Genomic DNA, 20,560 nt, shown 5'->3' with positions numbered 1-20,560 from the left:
ACGCACACACCCACCCACACATACACACACACACACCCACACACTCACACACACACACACACACTCACTCACACGTGCACACACCCTCCCACACACAAAATTAATTCACTGTTAATTAATGCGGATGAGATGAGAAAGAATAGCATCAGTGTGATGATGCATGATGAATCCTTTGGGCTTATCTACAGTAGACCACACCCCAAAGCTGGAAACGTCCAGATGTGAAATAAGATGTACAGCCATCACAAACACTGCAGCAAATGTCATTTATAAGACTATTTGCAAGGCAACTTGAAGAATCTAGTTAATGCATTCCCAAGTGTCAGTCAAGACTCCGGTCTGATGGTTCAGGCATTTTCATGCAAAGCTCAACACCAGTGCAAGCAAGGGGGAGCTGCAAATGTGTCAGAAATGGAACGGCCGTGGACGGTGAATCACTAAGATTTCTGACGTTTCAGAGTTAACTATGCTGAATGGTGTGGACACAGAGGTCATCAGTGGGTGTGGTGTCAAAAATTCTGCAGAGTTTGCAGTTTTATCATAACATAAATACACAGATGAATAAAGACGTGGTGCCGCCAAATACATCTACAGCGATTCCTTCCTTCCTTTTCAGTGGTATTTTTCACCCTGTGAAGACAAGCAGTATATGTTAGATTTTGCAAGAGGGAGTCACCCAGTGTGTTTACTGGAACAGGAAGGAACTTTTTTTTTTCAGAGGCTATTAAATGGCCAGCAACTGTAACTTATAGTGCATGTAAATGGCCTGCCTGCCAGCTGCCGTTGGTGTTAAAAATGCAATGTCTCTCAGGAAGTCACAGTTTAGGAGATAAAACTGCATGGAGTTTCCATTCAGTCTGTGTCTTCAGAGAACAACAACGGAGCCATGGACACAGTGTTTCAGTGGAGACATGTGCACGACAGACAGTGTTGTCCTTGAATTTTTTTTTTCTCTCTCTCTTTTTTCCTCTCTCTCTCTCTCTCTCTCTCTCTCTCTCTCTCTCTCTCTCTCTCTCTCTCTCTCTCTCTCTCTCTCTCTCTCTCTCTCTCTCTGTCTCTGCTGTATCCACTTTCTCCTTCCCTTTCATTCTCTTTCCCTCGCTCTGTCCTCCCTTAACTCCCCCTCCCTCTCTGACAGTATTGTGCAGCCATAGAGGTAAAATAGCCTCGTTCTATTTCTGTTCTGATGTGAGTCCCCCTTCCTCCCTCCCTCCCTCATCACCCCCTCTCTCCTCCCTCCCCACCCCCTCTCTCCTCCCTCCCCACCCTCTTCATTTCACCCTCCCACTCCTCCCACCCAGGAGTGCTTGAGAATGGTTGTCAGGGTGATGAGCCAATCAACAGGCCAGGTGTTGTTTATACTGAGAGATATGATTCCCGTTGGCTTCCTGCGGAGCCTCTGGTGAGAGGCAAGCCAAGGCTCGGAGGGAGGCACAGTGCCGGAACTTGGCGTGTGTCGGAGTGGAACTGTGAATACCCAGCCTGGGGTGGGGGGGGAGGTGCAGGAGGGTGGGGGGGCACCCTGCGAGCTGCGCCCTGTGAGAACGCTGAAGGGGGTGGGACGGAACCGGAGATCCTGTATCAGGTGAGCGGGTGAGCGCCGCCCGACCTGTGTCAGCTGTGACAATGAATGGAGGAGTAAAAGCCACATTTGTGGGGCACTGTATCGAGGTTCTTTTTATTTATATGACAAACTGGGGTGGGGGGTGGGAGTGGCTTGGAAGTCTTCCCCGTAGCTCTTTACTCTTCCAAGGCAAGGACGAGGGTCATTTGAATTGAGTCAGGGATACCCAGCCACATAAAATCACCTTTTAAGGTATGTGAAATCCAAAAATTACAGTACAACTTACACACATATTTCTTTCAGAACAATGCTAAACAGTGAGGTTTTTGTTAAATTTTAGAATTTTGTTCAATGTCAGATTTTTTTTCAATGTTGTAGAATTGTGTAATGTAATTTTGTGATATGTCCATGAACATTTATGTCTTTTGCTAATGTGTGCCTATTAACATAGAGTGATATACAGTATGTTCTCAATGTCTAGTAGAGAGAGCTTCTGTATTCAGCTATTGGTTTCTTTCTTTCACATGCATGCAACAGAGACAACGCCTGAAAATCCTTAGCAGAACCCAGCATCTCGTTGCCATGGGAATGCTCTGAGTACTTGTATTCCAATGGCTTGGTGGAATTACATGAACAATGTGGCTCCACAGAGCAGGGCAGGCAGACGGCCGTGCATAGAGCTGTTGCATGTTGCAGTGGAAATGCAGTGGAATCACACGCATTTAAAGACACATTCCACATTTAGGCTGTCAGTTTATCTGGCTGCCTGTTGCTCTGTCATTTGCATTGACCATTTACATGAAGCTTCCCAAATGGTGGACAATCGACTTTTTATATTCTGTGTGAAGAGGTACAGTATTTTGTGATGATAAGGCAGGCTTGTGATGTGTCCCCACAGTACGTATCATGCTACATAGGCCTACATGTGGTTTTTTTATACCTGCCAAACACCAATGGAGGATTGTGTTTCCAAAGAGGCAAGATGTGAATCAATTAATGATGGGAAAATGTGTTTTCACGGTTGACAAAGAGGACATGGTGTACAGTACTGCCTAGACATTCGGGCCGGCATGATTGCACCGGCTCAGATGTACAGTATGCGACTTTCCTCCTGTGTTTGATATTGAGACGTCAGTCAAATTTATGACAGGCGGGATAGTGATGAGTCATCAGGCTTTTAAAGTTGATCTGCCATTGTTGTGCCATGTGATCTGCATGCCAGTTGAAAGGTCTGATAAGTCCCCACACAGTGGGCAACTGCTACTCTTGCCAGAGCCCAGCAGCTGTCCCTCAATTTAACAACCATTTCTGAGCGGTGGTGTGAGTTGTATTGTGTTATGTAATGAGGATCCTGCACTGGCAAGTACACTAGCGATGCGAAATATAGCATACAGATCAAAGAAGTCTAACTCCATTGTAATGGTAATACCTTTAATTGCTCTTGTTTCTTGAATTATTTAAGTGCCTCATTAAAATAACATGAGCATTTAAAGGAACATGCACACAAGAAGCTCACATCTCATCCGTGGGACCTGCGAATATGTTCAGCAAACCATTGTCAGAAATGTAGCTGATTGAGATTGAGTTAGTAATGTTGCAGAACAGATTGTTTTGTCAATTAATTTATCTGTTGTACTCCTTCCCCTGGCCTCTGTGTGCCTGTCTCAAGCGCTTGTTTAGCATTTGTCGAGTCCTAATGTCATGAATAGGCTGTAAGTGGAGAGAGAGGGTGACTGGCTGGTATTGAATCACATGTAAATTTGCTGGGGATTTGAGCCGGTCAACAGAGCTGTGTGCCTCTGAGAGTGGGGATGCCAAGCGAAGAGGACATCCAGGGGGACAGACCATCATATTTATGGAAAGAGAGTTGGGGGGGGGGGGGGGGCAGAGAGAGACAGAGATAGTGGGAGGGAGCCAGGGAGGGACCACAGATTTGACCTTAACCACACGTTGAGTAGGAGCCAAGAGCCATCTCAAGGCAAAGCATAAATAAATTGCAATGTTGATAGCCTACTGAGCATTTAAATTGTGAGGGATAGCCATGGTGTAGTCTATTTATATTCCTTGTGCATCTGCTAGCCACAACAGCTGACAAGTGTCAAAACCATATGCAAATGTTGAAGTGAGCATGGCAATGATAATATGGGTTATGTTACCTACAGGCACAGAATTGCATGTGGGCAGTATATGCCTCATGCCATCCTAGCCTAATCCCCTCTGAACCATAGCTGCCTCCAGTTGTCCTCTCCCCCTGAAATTCAAGAAGGTGATCAAAGCAGGTCAAATATTTTTAGTTGTGTAAATTGTATTGTATCAAAAGGGCAAGGTTATAGTCAAAGAATAGACTCATGGATCTTTTTCTAAATTCTTGTGGTTGATGTCTGGGCATTGGTCAATTAGGTGAAGATATGCCGCTTAATAATGCCGTTGGGCTCGTGGTGGGCTGATTGAAACAGTATATCACATTTTAATAACAAATGTATGCCTTTATGGAGCTATATTTTTTCGTTTATAGTTATATTGCATTTGAGTGGTCCTGTATATCATGTGTGAGGTTTACCGTTTTCCCCTGTGGTGTGTATTATGGAGGATGTTGTGGCCTTAGGGTGTGCTGACAGCGAGATGACCACGCACAGGGCGGCTGTCAATCAGGTCAGCGTGTGCCATGCAGAAATGAGGAAGGCCAGTGCAATCCTCCTGGCGGAATCTCTCCACGGAGACCGCTGCCCTAATTTAAGCCTGTATGCGTGCGCGCGGGGACATTCTACAGCAGTAGTACTCTGCACTACCCCTCAGATGAAACAGAGCGAGTCATTCCTCCCGGTGTTCTGTCAGAGAGGAAGGGGAGATTATAAACTGGAGACGGCAGCTCAACTACAACCATCCTAGTCTAAATAATCCCCCCTGAACAGTCGTCGACGTGGGATCAGTGTTTCATTTTCCTTAAACAGCGAGCAGTCCTTCCCGCTCAGCGGCAAAGGGCTCTCCGGCGGATAGAAGCCGTGCGCTCAGACAGCCTGCCGCGCTGAGCTGCACTGCAGAAGAGCCCTATCGTGGGCTGTTGCATAATCCTTCTCTGGGCCCCGCTGCTATTTTTGTTCCTGGATACGCGTCTCTGTGAGGTATTTTCTGTGGTGACTCACTTACATCAGTGGGTCTTGTGCTGTGCGCGCAGACGGCAAGACATTCGCTTCACCACGATCGTTTGGCTTTTTCCCCTTGACCCTGGCGAGAGGTCAGCAGTGGCTACAGGGTGATAAGGAATATAACTGAAATCTGACCAGATGTGCTGAATTGGAGGCTGTCTGAATGGCAGGTCAGTTGAGTGGATGATGTTAAATGTCATTGATGTCTGTGGCCGTTGATGTGCTTTCCAGATGGTGGTTCGTTACACGTTAAAGTGAGTCTCATGTCAGCGCGAGCAGCTCCTTCTGCGAGCTGTGATGTACGGTATTAGCGAGGAGGACTGCCGTGTTTCTGCCTCAGGGGTTTCGAGGCTGAGCTGTTTCTGGAGCTCTGTAGCTTTAGGGAAAAACGAGTGGGTCAGGAAGAGTCAGTCTGTCAGTGGTCTAGTTGGTGTCAGTGAGTGTGTATGTGTTGTGCCTTTGCTTGTGTATATATCCGTGTTAGTGTCTGTGTGTGCGAGAGAGTGTGTATGTGTGTGTGTCTGTACAGTATATGTTGCAAGAATGATGTAATGAATAGTTATCCACTCAAGTCGGGGGATATTCTCTGATCTCCTCCATAGCTTGACACAGATGCTGCAGCGCGGAGCTTGGTCCTAAGATGCTAGTTCCTTTACAGTGATTTAACTTTTTGTCAAGATTCTCAGAACCCACCTTCTCTTTCACTGTTGAGATTAAAATGGAAGAGGCAGCATTTGCAGAGACAAAGACATTTTTTAAAGGATGTTCCAGTGGTCAAGATGTGGATTTAGTGAAGTGCTCATATGACAGTGGATGTATTTTTAAGCTGTGGCTCGATCCCTGTTCCATCTCAGCCTTGTGTGTGTATGTGTGTGTGTGTGTGGTTTTTCCGAGCATCTCTGTGGATGCGCTGTGGCTGTTTGTTTATATTAATAGCCCCCATTCAGGGGGAAACCCGGCAGTGAGGTCTGAATGACCTTGAAAGGACCCCCCCAGCCAAGTTCTTCCACCACATTCACATTCTATCACCCCATCACCCAGATCTCACACTTCAAACAGTGCTCACTTACCGTAACACACACAAACACACACACACACACAGATATCTCCACCCCAACCACGTTTACACACACCCCACTCACGTGTGCACCACACACATATCCCAAACACAGCTGAGCTGACTTACTGTAACAGAGGATATTGTACCCCCACCCCCCTTTACACAGACACAACTGCATACACCCCATACACTTGCTGCTATTACATCAAACACAAATGTGAACACACTCGCATACATACACACACAAAGCACAGCGTGAATATCAAAACTCCAGTCACCCCTCAGGTTCCCACTCATATTGTTTCAGTTTCGACCGGGTAATATCACTTTAAACTTTTAATTCGCTAGAGACTATGGCTGTATTATGCAACCATTTCATTGCTTTTCCCTTCCTTGATGTAATGTCAAGAGCATATCTGAATGTCCTAATTAAGCAAGTGCGGAAAGGTCTGAACCAGATAACACCCTTGTTAAAGCCGTACAGTCTTTGCTTCTGAGGGGATGGAAATGATTCAGTCTCCTAGGCAGCTCTGCAGTTTCCCTGGACTAAAATATCAACCTTAAGTACGATGGAACCATGGGGACATGTGATTTTCCAGCTAATGCTGGATTCATTTCTAAAATTCTGACAACATCATCTGCTTTTGCCCAGTGTCAGAAAGATCTGCTTTGGAGAGAGGAAAGGAAAGTGCCATGAAGCTGTCTTCATGCAGGTTTTTAATGTGAGGGTCTTGCCCTGAAGGGGGAAATGCAAGGGCAATTTCCTCAAAGTTTAAATTATCTCCTTGTGTTTAAGGCATTAATCTTTTCACTGTTGGAGCAGCAATTATTTTGCTTCCAAGACAGTATTAAGGTAGTCTGCCAATTTCTGACATATTTGGTGAGAGAGATCATTCAAATGACTTCATACACGTTTATTGTAACATTCAACCAAAACTCAACCAAATCGGCATGTTCCTAGATGTGATTTCGCTGTACAAAGCAAACATTTTCCAGGAAGATTTGTCAAAGGATCCAGCAAAGTAACGTTATTAGCTGTTTTAATCTTTAAACTGACAAAAACATCCCAGTAAATCTCCTCAATTTGGATCAAACATTATCTCTTAAATAGAGATAATAAAGATAATGTTTAACAGGGATGGGATATGAAATGAATCACCCATGTGTGGGATGGAGGGAACAAGGGTTGTCCATACTTCCCTCATATTACTGTCCATTCTCTCATAGAGTCAATAGCGCATAGCTAGGGGGATATGAATAAGTACAAGTTATCTCAGTATCCATAGCAACTCTACATAAGAAGCAGTCCATCCATTTCGCATGGCTATAAGAGAGAGAGAGAGAGAGGTGGGTGTTGTGAGAATCCAGAGCCAAGACCTGGAGAGACGTGAATAAACAGCATCTCTCGGGGAAGTGCCTCTCTGGCCTCCCTTGCTATCCCATGTTTAACCATGACATGATAATAAAGTAGAGGGGTCTTTCACCGGAGCCTTGCAGAGTCACCCTGAGTGGTTTGTCCTGGGAGTCAATGTCAGAACCACAGCTCTGCGCGGGCATCCTACACCGTATCGATCCCCTCACAGCGCTGGTGTTTGGATGAGAAAACAAGCTCCCGGAAGCACGGTAACGGATCCCCCCACTCCCCACACACACCCCCCAGTCTAGGAGACGGCAAGGCCCTCAAGCAGAGGGAGATTCGCTGTGAGAACGAAAAGAATACAGAACCATTATCCAAGATCCATGAATAGAATAGTGAACGGATCAGTTCCCCAGAACGTTTAATCCCAGATTCAATACAGGGTTCATGACACAGTCGGATAGGAACCATAAGCTGCTGGCATTAGTATCCTATAGCAGTTTTTTTTTTTGACTTAAGTGATTCAAAAAATGAGAATGTCAAACATGGCTCCGGCAACAGTGCCAATGAATAATCGAGTTTCACAGCTGAGTCACTGATGGGATGCCAGATGGGTCTTCTCAATGCTGTGAATTATTCTATATGAACATGACTGGTAAACAGTGTCAAAAGTGACTGGTAGACACCCCCTCCCCCTCAGCGTGTGCTAATAACTTGTTTTTGTCCCTGGGTGTTTTCTTAGCCGGCCAGTTCAAGAGGCTCACCTGACCCCCATGACTCACCAGTTACCGACACTTTCCTCTCCATGAACGGTTCCTCCCCAGTGCTCCGTGCTGCGGGTGAGTCTGTTGTGGGGGCTCAGCTCCCTGTCCCATATGACATTTTCATCAGCCCATCAGCAGCCATTACTGCACCTGGGTTATCCTCAGAAGCATGTGTGTTTCCAGCACAGATGCCAACATGGCTCCAGTTTCTTTCCTCCTTGGCATTACAGAGAATAGACCCTGTTTTCGATGTTGTGGCAGAATGTTTTTTTTTCTTTCACAGTATTTTGGAGGGAATCTAGTAGGTCCTAATATAGAACTGTGAATCCGTACATTGGTATGCAGTAATGCATACAAACAGTCTAAGCATATAGTCATTGTTTGTGTTTTGACTTTATAGTTAATGGTTCATGATCCAGGCTAACTTGAATGCTTTGTTACTCTCCTGCTAATCTGCTACCCTCAACATTACAAATTAGTAATTTATTTCACTATATGTCTTAAAAAAATCTGTAATAGTTCTAATGAGTTGCCACTGAGCCACCCCTCAACTGACAATTAAACTCAAATAACCAGTCCCTTCTTTGATTAAATGAAATGTTGGAGCTCATTGGGTAGGGTGATGGGTTTATTAGATAGGGTTTTGCTGTTTGATAGTTCGCAAAAATATCACCTGGAAGAATAAATATTACAAATTTTACAACTACATTTCAAAACAAAATATTATTATTAGTTGTAATATATAATATCAGGAATATTATAATATTCTATCAAGATTATTTCCTTATCACCATTAAAGGCATTGTCTCTGAGTCTTGCCAGTGTTTGCTCTCTGGTCATACACAGTCCTCTTTCTGTAAATGGGAAACCCACATAGTGGCTCGGAGCGAGCCATTTACAATTCTAGCCAATCAACTTGGTGCTTCAGGGGCAGAAAAGGGAAGGGTGTAATATGATTGGCTGTGGAGCTCCAATATCAACAACCATTCCCAAAACCAGATCACAGACTGCATCTTTAATATATCCATTCCCAGACCCATAAATAATAGAAAACATTTCACATTGAAAGGTTGATATTATATGCACTGTTGACGCTATGTAGCCAGTGGAGGTTGATGCAGCCTAACTACATTGAGACATTTCTCTTCATTGGAAATGAATGCCTTGCGAAGCCTCCCAGAGGGTGTGAGAATGCCGTCAGAGGCGCTGCACCTGTTGGGTTGTGTCATTTGCAACGTGTCATGTCCCAGAACAAGTCCCAGCCAGACAGATAGCAGAGTAATGTCATCATGGTTTTACTGAAATATGAAAACTCCCATATGACTGCGGTCATATAGTTACCCCACAGAGAAAATATGGCTTCCTCTACTAGTCCTATCTATATATTTCATACTGAATATCCATATTTATTCTGTTTTTTCTATAATATATTCTGTTAATACACTGCATATATCTATATTATTCGTACTACTATTATAATGGTACTGCTATTCCATTGCACATATCTGTACATGTTGTTTATACATTGTTCATATTACATAGCCATATTGATTCTGCTCTTATAAGGTAACTGCTAATACACTGCACATATTTATATTTAATTTATATTACTCTAAACCACCGTCTGTAAACCAACTGTATACTACTGTCTACACTGCACTATATTTCTTGTCCTGTCTATGCACCACCTGTCTATACTTTGTATATCACATTGCACTTTTCTGAATGAATTCTGCCTGACGTAGCATAGGGCAGCAATCTTCCATCTGAGATTCCACAAAATGAGAAAAACATAATTTTTAAAAAAAAAAAATAAAGTGTCATATGACTAGTTCCTCAGACCGATTCTGCCACAGCCATCTCTACTGGAACAGCTGGTGTCTAATAGGACACAAAGGCAGACTTGTCATTTTCTCCTTCAGTCCTAAAAAAGAAAAGCACTTTTATGCTCTTTTATTTTTAAAATCATCCCCTTATTTACTGGTAACTAGCAAACCACACATAGCTGAAGAGAGCTTGATTTTTTTTTACCCCTTTTAAAATATGTGGTAATGTACCAAAGAAAATCCATTTGTATTGCATTTGCCAAACATTTTGTTTTTGAAACATTTCTTTCATTGACTTAGATCGTAACTTTACTTTTCTTTTAATTCTATCTTTAGGTCTCAGCTCATAGAGGGACACAGAAGAGGATACAGACAGAAGCTACTCCTACTCCATATAAAAATGCCAAACACTGAAAATAGCTGATACTTTTCAGCTTCATTTCAACAGCATTACTGAACAAACATGCTGTTATACTGAGGACACTGGAGAAGAAGTAATCCTCAAATGAATAAACAATAAAAAAAAAGGCATATCCTTCAACCGGGCTGAATGTGATGTTGGATTTTAGGGGGGAGATTGTTTTAACATCTCCTTAACAAGTGCTTAAGCAATGTAAAGGACACAGCTTTAACTTATCAGACAGAAACTGGCATTGATGTCATGGAGTCACTCGAGGGCACTGACAGCTTGAGGTGCTCAAAGGACACTGCAGAGCAGAACCCCCAGGCCTCCTTTAGAGGCAGAACTCACACCAGTATAAATGTAAAAGAAAAGACTCTTCAGTGTGAGGCAAAACAAGGGGGCAGCACTGTCAAAGGCTCACCAGACACGCCTACCTCTGGAACGTCACCACCACTAGAAATCCAGCAGTTGCAGGTTCCCAACACTAGTGGCCACTATCACCTTTCATCATCACCCAAGTCTGGTGACGGCGGCGATGCTGCCTCTTGTGGGGCGACGCAGTCATGGCCTTTTGTCAGTCAGCCACAGTCATTCACTTCAAGGAACCTCATGGCTTCTCAACCCTGCGAGCAGAGTCGAGTCCATTTCAGAAAGAAGATGGCTGGTTTCTCAGCCACGTCGAGGCAGCTCTATCAACTGGGAATCGGTCAGCTTGCAGAAGGGCTGAACAAAAGGGAGCAAAAACCTGGAAAGAAACCCGGAAAATACATCTGCCATTACTGTGGGAGAGCCTGCGCCAAGCCCAGTGTCCTGAAAAAGCACATTCGCTCTCACACTGGTGAGAGGCCCTACCCATGTGTCCCATGTGGGTTCTCCTTTAAGACTAAGAGCAATTTATACAAACACAGAAAGTCTCACACACATGCCGTTAAAGCTGGCTTGCTGGCACTGTCAGAGAAGGACCCACATCCCTCCGGCATGGATCAAGAGCTTCTGGCAGCGGAAGGGGAGATGCAGTCGGATGCTGAACAGACTACAGACACAGACGAGGAGGGCTCTGAAGATTTGTTTCTGGACTGTGTGAGCTCATTTGAGGGCACTGAAGGGAAGTGGACTAAAGAGTCACCTGGCATACCGTCTGTGAAGGTGACCACGCCAAGTGCCACCAGAAAAGAAATCATGTCAGAGTCAGGAAAGGTGTCTCTGTCCCGGTTCAGAGAAATGAGAGCTACTCCATCTATAACTGAGGTTGAGCAGGCCGTGGAGTCCTGCACCATCAAGCAGAAACTTGCTCTCCGTCTCTCTGAGAAAAGAAGCCAAGACTCTGAGCATTCTCTGTCTCTCCCTAGCTCCAGTAGTAAAGGGAGTACAGACTCTGGCTATTTCTCTCGCTCAGAGAGTGCAGAGCAGCAAGTCAGTCCACCATGCACAAATGTCAAATCGTACCAAGAGATTATGTTTGGGAAGTGCTATCGACCCTCTCCCAAGCCAAGACAATCAATCACAGTTCAAACGTGCATGACAGACACAAATGACAGCAGATCAAGTTTTATGGTCAAGCCAGGCAAGAGTAAGATACTGGAGGAGAGCATTCACATATCCACATGCAAGAAGGACTTGGCTGGATTAATCAAATTGGAGTCAAATTGGCTGCATGAAGGCCATGAATCTCCAAAATCAGATCAAATGACCACATCCTATCAGCTCGAAGCTCCTTCAGATGCAGCTTCCCTCATACGGAGCAACTCCCTGCCAACATCAACTGCAACAGATCTCAGTGTTCCACCTGGTCTTCGAACCAGTAACTCCTTTGATGAAAGAATGACTGTTGACGGAATGTATCCTGGCCAAGGAGGGATGAGGAGGCTTATGCGGCAAGCAGCTTTTGAGATGCCCTCACATGAGACCCATGTGGACAGCACAAAAGCAGGGACAGACATTTCACCTGAAGCTGAACATTTCTTGACCCATCACGCCTATGTGACAGACCCTGCCACAAGAAAGCGTAGAAAGCAAAAAGGTGTCATGGAAGAGGAGGATTCTTCAAGCCAATTTGTCAAATCTATAGAGATGGTTGACCTTTCAGCTGAATGTGAATCAAAGCAGAATGTGAGTCAAAGTAATGTTATCTCTGTAATTCAGCACACAAACTCTGTTAGCAGAATGGGCTCCATAGAGAGGCATGGTGAAAGTGAATCTCACCCCCGGGACAAAAGTCCACAAACAATGGCAGAACAAAGTGATGTAAAAACTATTAAAAGAGAGACACAGATGAATGTTCCATTCAGTTCAAGTCAGTTCAAGGACATTAAGTCATCACAGCCAGGTTCTGAACCACGCAAATTAACTGGTCAACCTAGTATCCAAGTTCCTGAAATCAGGGTGACAGAAGAACCAGATAGATCTCCAAAGCCTGTTGAGGTCCAGGTCAAGCACCGTGACAAGCCCGTCGAGGAGTTTCAGTGGCCCCAAAGAAGTGAAACTTTGTCTCAGTTTCCAGTGGAGAAGCTACCACCAAAAAAGAAAAGAATACGATTAGCAGACCTTGAGTACTCTTCAGGTGACTCAAGTTTTGAATCTGCCTGTACGAGTCTCTCCAGGAGTCCAAGTCAAGACAGTAACTTGTCTCACAGCTCAAGCTTCTCATTGTCTCTTGATAGAGATGAGGGCCTTGTGTCAGCACCTGTGACGAAATTAGATGAGTATGGCAAACCTTTGGAGTTCTTGTCTGTGCCAGGAAGTGGACACACTCTTTCCATTCCTGGTGAACATCGGCAGAAGGAGATGAGGCGATCTGCTTCAGAACAGGCTCCGTTCATCTCAGCAGCTGAACTGCCGGATTTACGAAGCAAGTCATTCGACTATGGAAGTCTCTCCCCTACATCCAGGTCCAGACAGGGTGAGGCCTATGCCAGTGGGGTAAAACAACGCAGAAGAGGTTACCTGGTGAGACAGGCATCATTGAGTGTTGACCCAGAGACATCGACACAAGAGAAAAGTGTTGATATTTCTGCCAAACAAGACTCAGAGTCCATGTATCATAATACAAGTTCTGTCTCAGATTCCTCTGCAACTAGATTGAGTAAGATCTCCACAGACCTAGAGCACCCAGGCTATATTCAAGCTAGTAGCCCTGAAGGAGCAGTTGAGATGCAGACCGGTACACTATCCCCCGACAAGCAAATCTTACATGGCCATGAGACCATACCATACTCTTTTATTCAAAGAAATTTGGCCTCACTCCTGCCAGCGACATCAGGGCACTTCTGGAAACCTGACCCCCTCCACATTCTTCCATGGCATCAGTTACAAGATCTTCAGACCAGACAACTCTACCTGCAGTCAAAGGAGAGTGTTTATTCACAAGCTAAAACTCCAATGGATGCAAAATCACCAACAGAAGACTTGTCCAAGAGTCTAAAGAGGGTCTCATCAGCCACTCATGTATCTTCAGAGGCACATCTAGCACCTGTACCTCCAAACCTCCAATCCCTCCAGTCACCCTCTGCCTCGCTGGTTCCTGTAAGAATTCAAATGCAGGTGCCATCCCATGGAAGCATCACCTACTCCAGTTTGTCTCAGATTTTTGACAGCCAAACAAGGAACATCAGCTCCTCATTGGTGTTTTGTGGTGCTGCCTCTCAGGGCTCTTTAGCCAGTATTGCTATGATGCAAGGGATTGGGTTTGATATAACTCAGGTCTCTGGACAACCTAGTGGACTTCTGTACAACCCAGAGCTATCTCCAGCCAGACTTAAGACAGGCATACCTCTGTCCTTGACCTCCAAAACTATCTCAACCACTGAGGCTCCTAGCGGTGGAAGAACGAAACGCATGCTTTCTCCCGCCAGCAGCATAGACCTCTTTATGGAGTCAAAACAGCAGAAGCGAGTCAAAGAGGAGAGGATGTATGGTCAAATTGTAGCAGAGTTGAGTGCCGTGGAACTCGGAAATCCTGATATATCACAGCATAAGGATAAAATTAAGGAGGAGAGAATACAAAGAGGAATCTCTCCATCCTTGTCAGATATTTCAAGCTCTTCTATGTCTGATATACAATCCCAACTGCAGGACAAGCCCATGATATCACCACTCAAGTTCAGCTATTCATCCGATGGGGGACCAGAATCTCCTCAAAATATAGATGTTGATGAACCTGAACAAGATTCCAGACCTACGTCTGATACAGCTCTCGCTATCAGTTTGAGCCAGGAGGTGAGCGATATGCAGAAACTGATTGCCAGCCATGGATTTGGTGCTGCTATGCTGCTTGCTGATTTTGCCAACCCGCAACTCTTCTCAAAGTTTCCAAGTCTTCACACAACAACATGTGTGAGTTGGTGCTACCTCCATTCTACCAAGCCAAACAGTGCCCTGGCTGCTCCACTGTTTTCAGTATATGCCACATGGTGCGTCAGATCCTTTGACCCAAACCCACCTAATCTGGCAACCAAAACAACATTGGCTCTTCTTCGCACCAAGCAGAAAAAGCACTCTGATATTTACACCATTGCAGCAGCCTATCAACCTGGAATACTTGTGTCTTCTCTCCTCTGGAAGCAAAGGTTTGGAGAGGTAAGCAATCATTTCCCATACATACTATGCATTTTTTCCTCAGTATAATGTTATTATTTTAGTTGTAGTCCATTTGATATTTGACACTTACTTGAGGGTGCTTACTACAAGTACTCTTCTATACAAGCTCCAGGGAAAGCCAGACCTTGGAGAGGAGGAGATGATGACATACAAGCGGGCTGTAAAGGGAATCAGATCTGGTAATAAAAATGTGGTGGAGGATCACAAGGAGGAGACACCACCAAAGCAACCTGAACCAACCCGTATCAAAATATTTGAGGGAGGGTGAGTGACCTTTCATCTTCTCTTTCTAATTTATGAAACTCCAGATGTAATTTAATTTGGTTGACAGCAAGTCATAACCAATGTTTGGTATATTAAAAATCTCATTAGTTCTCTCATTCTTTCACACTGTCTAATATAAATGATTGGCTATTATCTCATTCAGTTTTAAGTCCACTGAAGACTATGTGTATGTGCGAGGTCGTGGCCGGGGAAAGTATATCTGTGAGGAGTGTGGGATTCGTTGTAAGAAACCTAGCATGCTGAAGAAACACATTCGCACTCATACAGACATCAGACCGTATGAGTGCAAATCCTGTCATTTCGCCTTTAAAACTAAAGGTAGGATTTTCATAACATGATTTTTTATCAGTGTGGTACAACCATGAATTCTAATTGAATATCTGTTGAATATCTGTTGGTCTAAACCTAAAAAAAAGCAGCTGATGGTTTAGTAACTGTTCTTAATACTTTTTAGGAAACCTCACCAAACACATGAAGTCCAAAGCCCATATGAAGAAATGTCTGGAGCTTGGGGTATCCTTCACATCAATAGACAGTATAGATGACACTGGTAAGCTGAACACAGACTGTGTAGGCTACAAGCAGCCTGGCTAATATTCTTATAAATATTGATGATGAGGCTTTTGGTTTTCCTCACAGATGTTCTAAAAGCAGCACATGTAATACAAGAATGTTTACTGCAGTGACATTGTGGCGATTAAATGTAAACTGCTGTTGCTTTTGTATAATGTGATTCTTATTGGGTTCTTCATCTGCATTATTTCAGACAATTCAGAGGACATCTTGAGGGCAACAGGTAAATCAAGGTCAATGGGTTCTACAATCAAGCATCAGTTTTCCGATGTGGATGACTCTGATGGTGCTGATGATGACGGAGATGAGGTGGACGAAGACGAGGATGATGATGATGATGAAGACGGTTCCACTCCGAGAACTCGTTCAAGAAGCACCAGTCCCTTGCCATGCGCCATCAACTCCCCGCATTACCCCAGCTACCTCTCCCAGCTTCCCAGCATCCAGGTCCACCCATCGGCCTGCAGCAGGGAGAGAGACGGCCACATCCGACAGGCAGAAGCAGGGGAGGCAGGCAGCGAGCTGCAGTCTCGCTTGAGCGAGCAGAGGCCTGGGGACGACGACAGTGTAGCCATGTCCTCCCGACACGGCTCCATGTCCTTCCACTCCAACGCCTCGTATCTGCTGTCATTACCCCGAGATGTGTCTCTGACCCCCCAGCGGAGCCTGGCTTTAACACCTCACCGAAGCCCCTCTCCCAGAGGAAGGGGGGACTGCTCACCACATGGAGGCCTGTCGCCGAGGGCCGATTCAACCTCATTAAGGGCTGTCTCCCCCAAAAGAGACGTGTGTTTCGGAAGGGATTCGTCGCCGCTCCAGCACCTGTCCCCCGGGTCCCTGTGTAGGGCCCTGTCTCCTGGGCACGAGGGGGCGATGAGACGTGAGTTGTCCCCCAGGGGACGTCAGCGGGGCATGCTCAGGGCCGTGTCCCCGCGCCGGGGATCCCAGCATAGCAGGGCGCCGTGGGAACAGGGAAGAGGTGCGAGACTGGACACAAGCCCTCACGGACGGTCCGCTACACTGCTTTCACATTCTGGCATTGAGGTATTTGACATTCTTCATATTGATTGTAGTTGAATGCTTTTAACAGCTCTTCAAATACTATTAAAGATACAACATTTGTCTGAAAAGTCATTAGTTAAATCCAGACAATAAAATCAGTATTCAAGCTGAATATGAACAATGACATTTTATGCATTAAATAAAGCTACCTACCACCTGGAAGTTAAGAGTTACTATACACATTGATAATTGCTATTATCAATGTTTTTTCTGTCTCTTAGGCACATAAACACAGCACTCTACAGCCCCTCCACCTCCCCAGTGGAGACACACCCATCAGAGGCCAGCTCTCCAGCGGTCACACTGACCTCTTCAGCCACCTGCCCCTGCACTCCCAGCAGCAGGCTCGGCCTCTGCCCCTGATGCCAGTGGGGGGCATCCAGATGCTGCCTGCCCGGGCCCCGGCTGCCGTGACGTCTCACCCCTCGGGCTCGCCCCAACAAAGCCCGGTGGTGGAGGAGAGCAGTGGCAGCCCACCTAGCGCTCCCATGAATGATCGAGAAATGGAGCCTCCGGGGCAGCAGGGGGCGCCAGCCCTCAGCCCTCAGGACTCTGACAGGAGAGACAGGGAGGCTGCCACGAGTAGCAGCGGCGTGGCCCAATCAGAGGAGAGCGTCCAGAACTGCACTGAAGCCATCGCCTCTCTCAGGATCACTGCGGAGGAGAAGTCTGCTAAGAGCTGAGCTGCACTGCTGTCACACAGAACAATCAGAAGAAGGTAGATACAGGGAAAGAGGGAAAAGGGATTGGGAGGGGGGTATGAAGTTGAGAGAGGTAGATAAATGGAAGTCAGATGGGAAAAAAGGAGAGGGAGAATGGGATAAATTCTTTGATGGAATTTTAGGTGCAATATGTGGCAAAAAGAAAAAAAAAACTTATGCAAACTACCTTGCTTGTCCTTGCACATAATTCATACAACACATGCAGTCATACTCACTTACAGTACATACACGCATAAACACACATGCCTACATTTGATAAATCTGTTTGTAAGTCATTTCATTATTGAAAGGCTATGGCAATATTGGGATTTAATCAATTCAAAGTCCCTACTAAGAGAGGAGGTTTGTAGGTTACTTAAATAATGTTAGATTGGATTCAGTTTTGGTCAATTTACAAGAATGACTGATGTTTGTGCCTTTGCTATACTGTTTGCCCTATACTGTTATAGGGGAAGCGTACCTATTGAGCACACCCATTTTCCTCCTTACATAGCTTAGTCAAAATGGTTCATCTGAATAATGTACCATGTAATAACAGTTTTCACTATTAAAAATGAAATGTCTTAGAAATCAATGAAAAGGCGGGACTGGGATGCCTGTCTTTGGTATCTTCCGAGTCCAACACTGTCTATTACGGTATATATCAACTACATTACTATTGCCATTATACTGGAGGGTAGACAGATTTCTATAAGATAAACACACAAATAGTCATGAAACAAATCTCAATAAAACAATATTTCAATATTTATAATACAAAATTTCACAGCATTTATTTTCATTTTAATTAAAAACTAATGTGTAATTTGTTCTGTGGGCTTAATCAGTATGCTTCCCCTACAACAGAGTATTAAAAGAAATGGTTGTATACTGTATTGTGTTGATGCACTTGATTAGAATAGCTTGAGTCTGAGAGACATGAGGTCTTAATGCAACTCTGTTTGCACTGGTAGCTTTTTTAAAGATTTAAGTGATACAGCTACTATTGCGGATTGCTACGTGATGCAGTTCTTGTTTCATACTTTACGCTGTACTTTTTCTCAGTGTTGTGCAAGACCCTTTATTCAAAACTTTCTGTAGGAGAGGAAACTAACAGTATTTGAGTTTATTGCTTGGTCTAAAAAAGCAGATATTGTAACATTATGACAATGCTTTATGATTGAGTTTTTTATGTCAATCAACCAGTATAATGCTGCTGTTGGGATTTATATTTTGTGTAGCCAGCTTTCAGCCTGGGACTGGGATGGTGAAGTAACCAGCTGATATCACACAACTGACTGAGTGAGAGGCCTGGACCGTTGATTTATTTCTTGACTTTTTCAAATTGAAAGATGGTGGTCAACGTCTCTGCACTCAGCTGACCTCAGTCCCTACTGCAACTGGACACACAAGTAGCCAACATCTACCTGAGCATTACATCTTTATGGGAATAGTGTTGTCATACCTGTTTCAAATACATATAAATAGAACAGTATCTCACAAAATGTACATGCATAAGGTTTTACAGTTGACTATTAAATATACTACATGTATATGGTATATGGTCATAATATAGCTCTAAATTATTCTCAATGAATACTTCATAAACAACTCAGATATGTGTTTTGTATACGTGTGATGCTGGGGAATTTCATTTATCAAGGGATTAACTAAGCACTTTCTCTATTTTTATCACTCTCCTTAATCACTAAACTGGATTCTTAGAGTTTAGAGTCATATTTCTTAAATCACTGAAAATCATGGAATTTTATGATATTTAACATTCCAGTTAGTGTTCATGTGACATCCCTTTTGTATACATATGATGTGGTCTTGAGATGATGCAATCTTCATGCTTATATCAGCTGATAACTGTACTGTATTTATTTGTTTGTTGTCAAGTTTGACACAAGGTACAAGGTGAAATGACATATTTAATTCCAGGGGGAAATGTTTTTTATTGTGGTCTCTTATATCCAACTTAATTATACATGTACTGTAATAAACTGTACTCATTAATTGTATATGTATGTATACATATATATTTTGGATGTATGCAACTTGATTGTTCATAATATTTGCATCATTGTATTTAATTAACCGTGTCCTTTTATTCAACACATTAAAAAACACATGCATTTATTCAAGTCAGTATCAAAATACACATTGATCAAATATGGCTTGTACTGTTCTGTGCTAGGAAGAACTGTAGTTTAGTTTAATCCTTCTTTAAAGAAGAGCTCAAACAAGCTGAGTTTGACAGTATCTTTTATTGATTTGAACATTTTTGATTATCGATGCCAGATGTGTTTACAAGTGTAGGCCTACTAAATCTTGGATTCCTACTGTGGTCTCTTCATTTCAGAAAGTTGTCACGAACGTCAGTTGGTCACCTCGGCAGAGCTTACAAGGTGCAATGCGCAATATTTTATACAGATCATAGAGTGGAGGATAGTAGTGACCCAGTGATTTACTTCGGCCATTAAAGGCAGTTTATCTTGCCTTGGCTCAGTGGATTGTTTGCAGTGGTGGAATGTAACGAAGTACAAATACTTCGTTACTGTACTTAAGTACATTTTCCACGTATTTGTACTTTACTTAAGTAGAATTTATAGTGCATACTTTTGACTTTTACTTCGTTACATTTTACAGCAATTATCTGTACTTTTACTCCGCTACATTTCTATAGCACCATCGTTCCTTTTGTGATACATTTTATGATCAGTTTTTTTTTTCTCTCTGACAAACACGTTTGTTTTACCAGTGGGCGGGGTTGCTACCAAAGATTCTGGAGCGCTACGTGCCCAGCTTCTAAATCTTTAAAACATAAGCTTCTAGTCTAGACCAGGCAAAGCGTGAGCTTGTAGCCATCTGCATTCGGTAGGCTATATTCACCAGACCCATGGCTACACTGAACATGCAACTGTGTTCTGTGCCTTTCTCTGTCTGTTATATCTGCAGCGTTAGGGCCTCCTCTCCGATGAGATTGCTATCCGCGGATCAGCTAGTGACAGGTTATGCCCATGCTTCTGTCACACGTCTGATCATTTGCGGCACAAATGAATGATAGACTATTAATGAACCACTGGCCGAAAAAAACGTAACATTTTCCAGATTAGGCAATATTTCTTAATTGTGTGTGATCAAATAAAGATGCATAGCCTGCAATTGGGGGGTAATGTGAGCGCTTATTCAATATGTGCGTCTGCGCAAGTGAAACTGA

The 20,560-nt window shown here is 44.0% G+C and overlaps 1 protein-coding gene across 4 annotated transcripts; it reads left to right on the top strand.

Annotated features, from left to right (window-relative positions):
- The first annotated feature begins 1,701 nt into the window (after positions 1 to 1,701).
- On the top strand, positions 1,702 to 19,479 carry hivep2b (HIVEP zinc finger 2b). 4 transcript variants are annotated; one of them, XM_048227652.1, is made up of 9 exons: positions 1,732 to 1,816; positions 7,870 to 7,966; positions 10,054 to 14,695; positions 14,823 to 14,980; positions 15,144 to 15,319; positions 15,456 to 15,551; positions 15,768 to 16,618; positions 16,858 to 17,354; positions 18,579 to 19,479. In XM_048227652.1, the coding sequence occupies exons 3-8, from the start codon at positions 10,379 to 10,381 to the stop codon at positions 17,317 to 17,319; spliced, it is 6,060 nt and encodes a 2,019-aa protein (XP_048083609.1). In that variant the 5' UTR covers positions 1,732 to 1,816; positions 7,870 to 7,966; positions 10,054 to 10,378; the 3' UTR covers positions 17,320 to 17,354; positions 18,579 to 19,479. The 4 variants fall into 4 exon arrangements, with proteins under 4 accessions (XP_048083610.1, XP_048083609.1, XP_048083607.1 ...); XM_048227650.1 differs by lacking the exon at positions 1,732 to 1,816 and adding an exon at positions 4,346 to 4,880; XM_048227653.1 differs by lacking the exon at positions 7,870 to 7,966 and having other exon boundaries at positions 1,702 to 1,816.
- Positions 19,480 to 20,560: the final 1,081 nt, after the last annotated feature.

This window comes from Alosa alosa, chromosome 19, assembly GCF_017589495.1.
Source record: "Alosa alosa isolate M-15738 ecotype Scorff River chromosome 19, AALO_Geno_1.1, whole genome shotgun sequence".
NCBI classification, from domain to species: Eukaryota; Metazoa; Chordata; class Actinopteri; order Clupeiformes; family Clupeidae; genus Alosa; species Alosa alosa.
Note: the sequence above shows the minus strand (reverse complement) of the source record. Positions and strands in the feature narration are given on the sequence as shown.

Excerpts from the sequence above, each read along its gene's own strand:
- hivep2b (XM_048227653.1), top strand. The coding sequence starts at position 10,379 with ATGGAGTCACTCGAGGGCACTGACAGCTTGAGGTGCTCAAAGGACACT. Across the intron at positions 14,981-15,143 it reads ATCAAAATATTTGAGGGAGG|TTTTAAGTCCACTGAAGACT; the intron begins GTGAGTGACCTT and ends TATCTCATTCAG. Across the intron at positions 15,552-15,767 it reads AGACAGTATAGATGACACTG|ACAATTCAGAGGACATCTTG; the intron begins GTAAGCTGAACA and ends GCATTATTTCAG.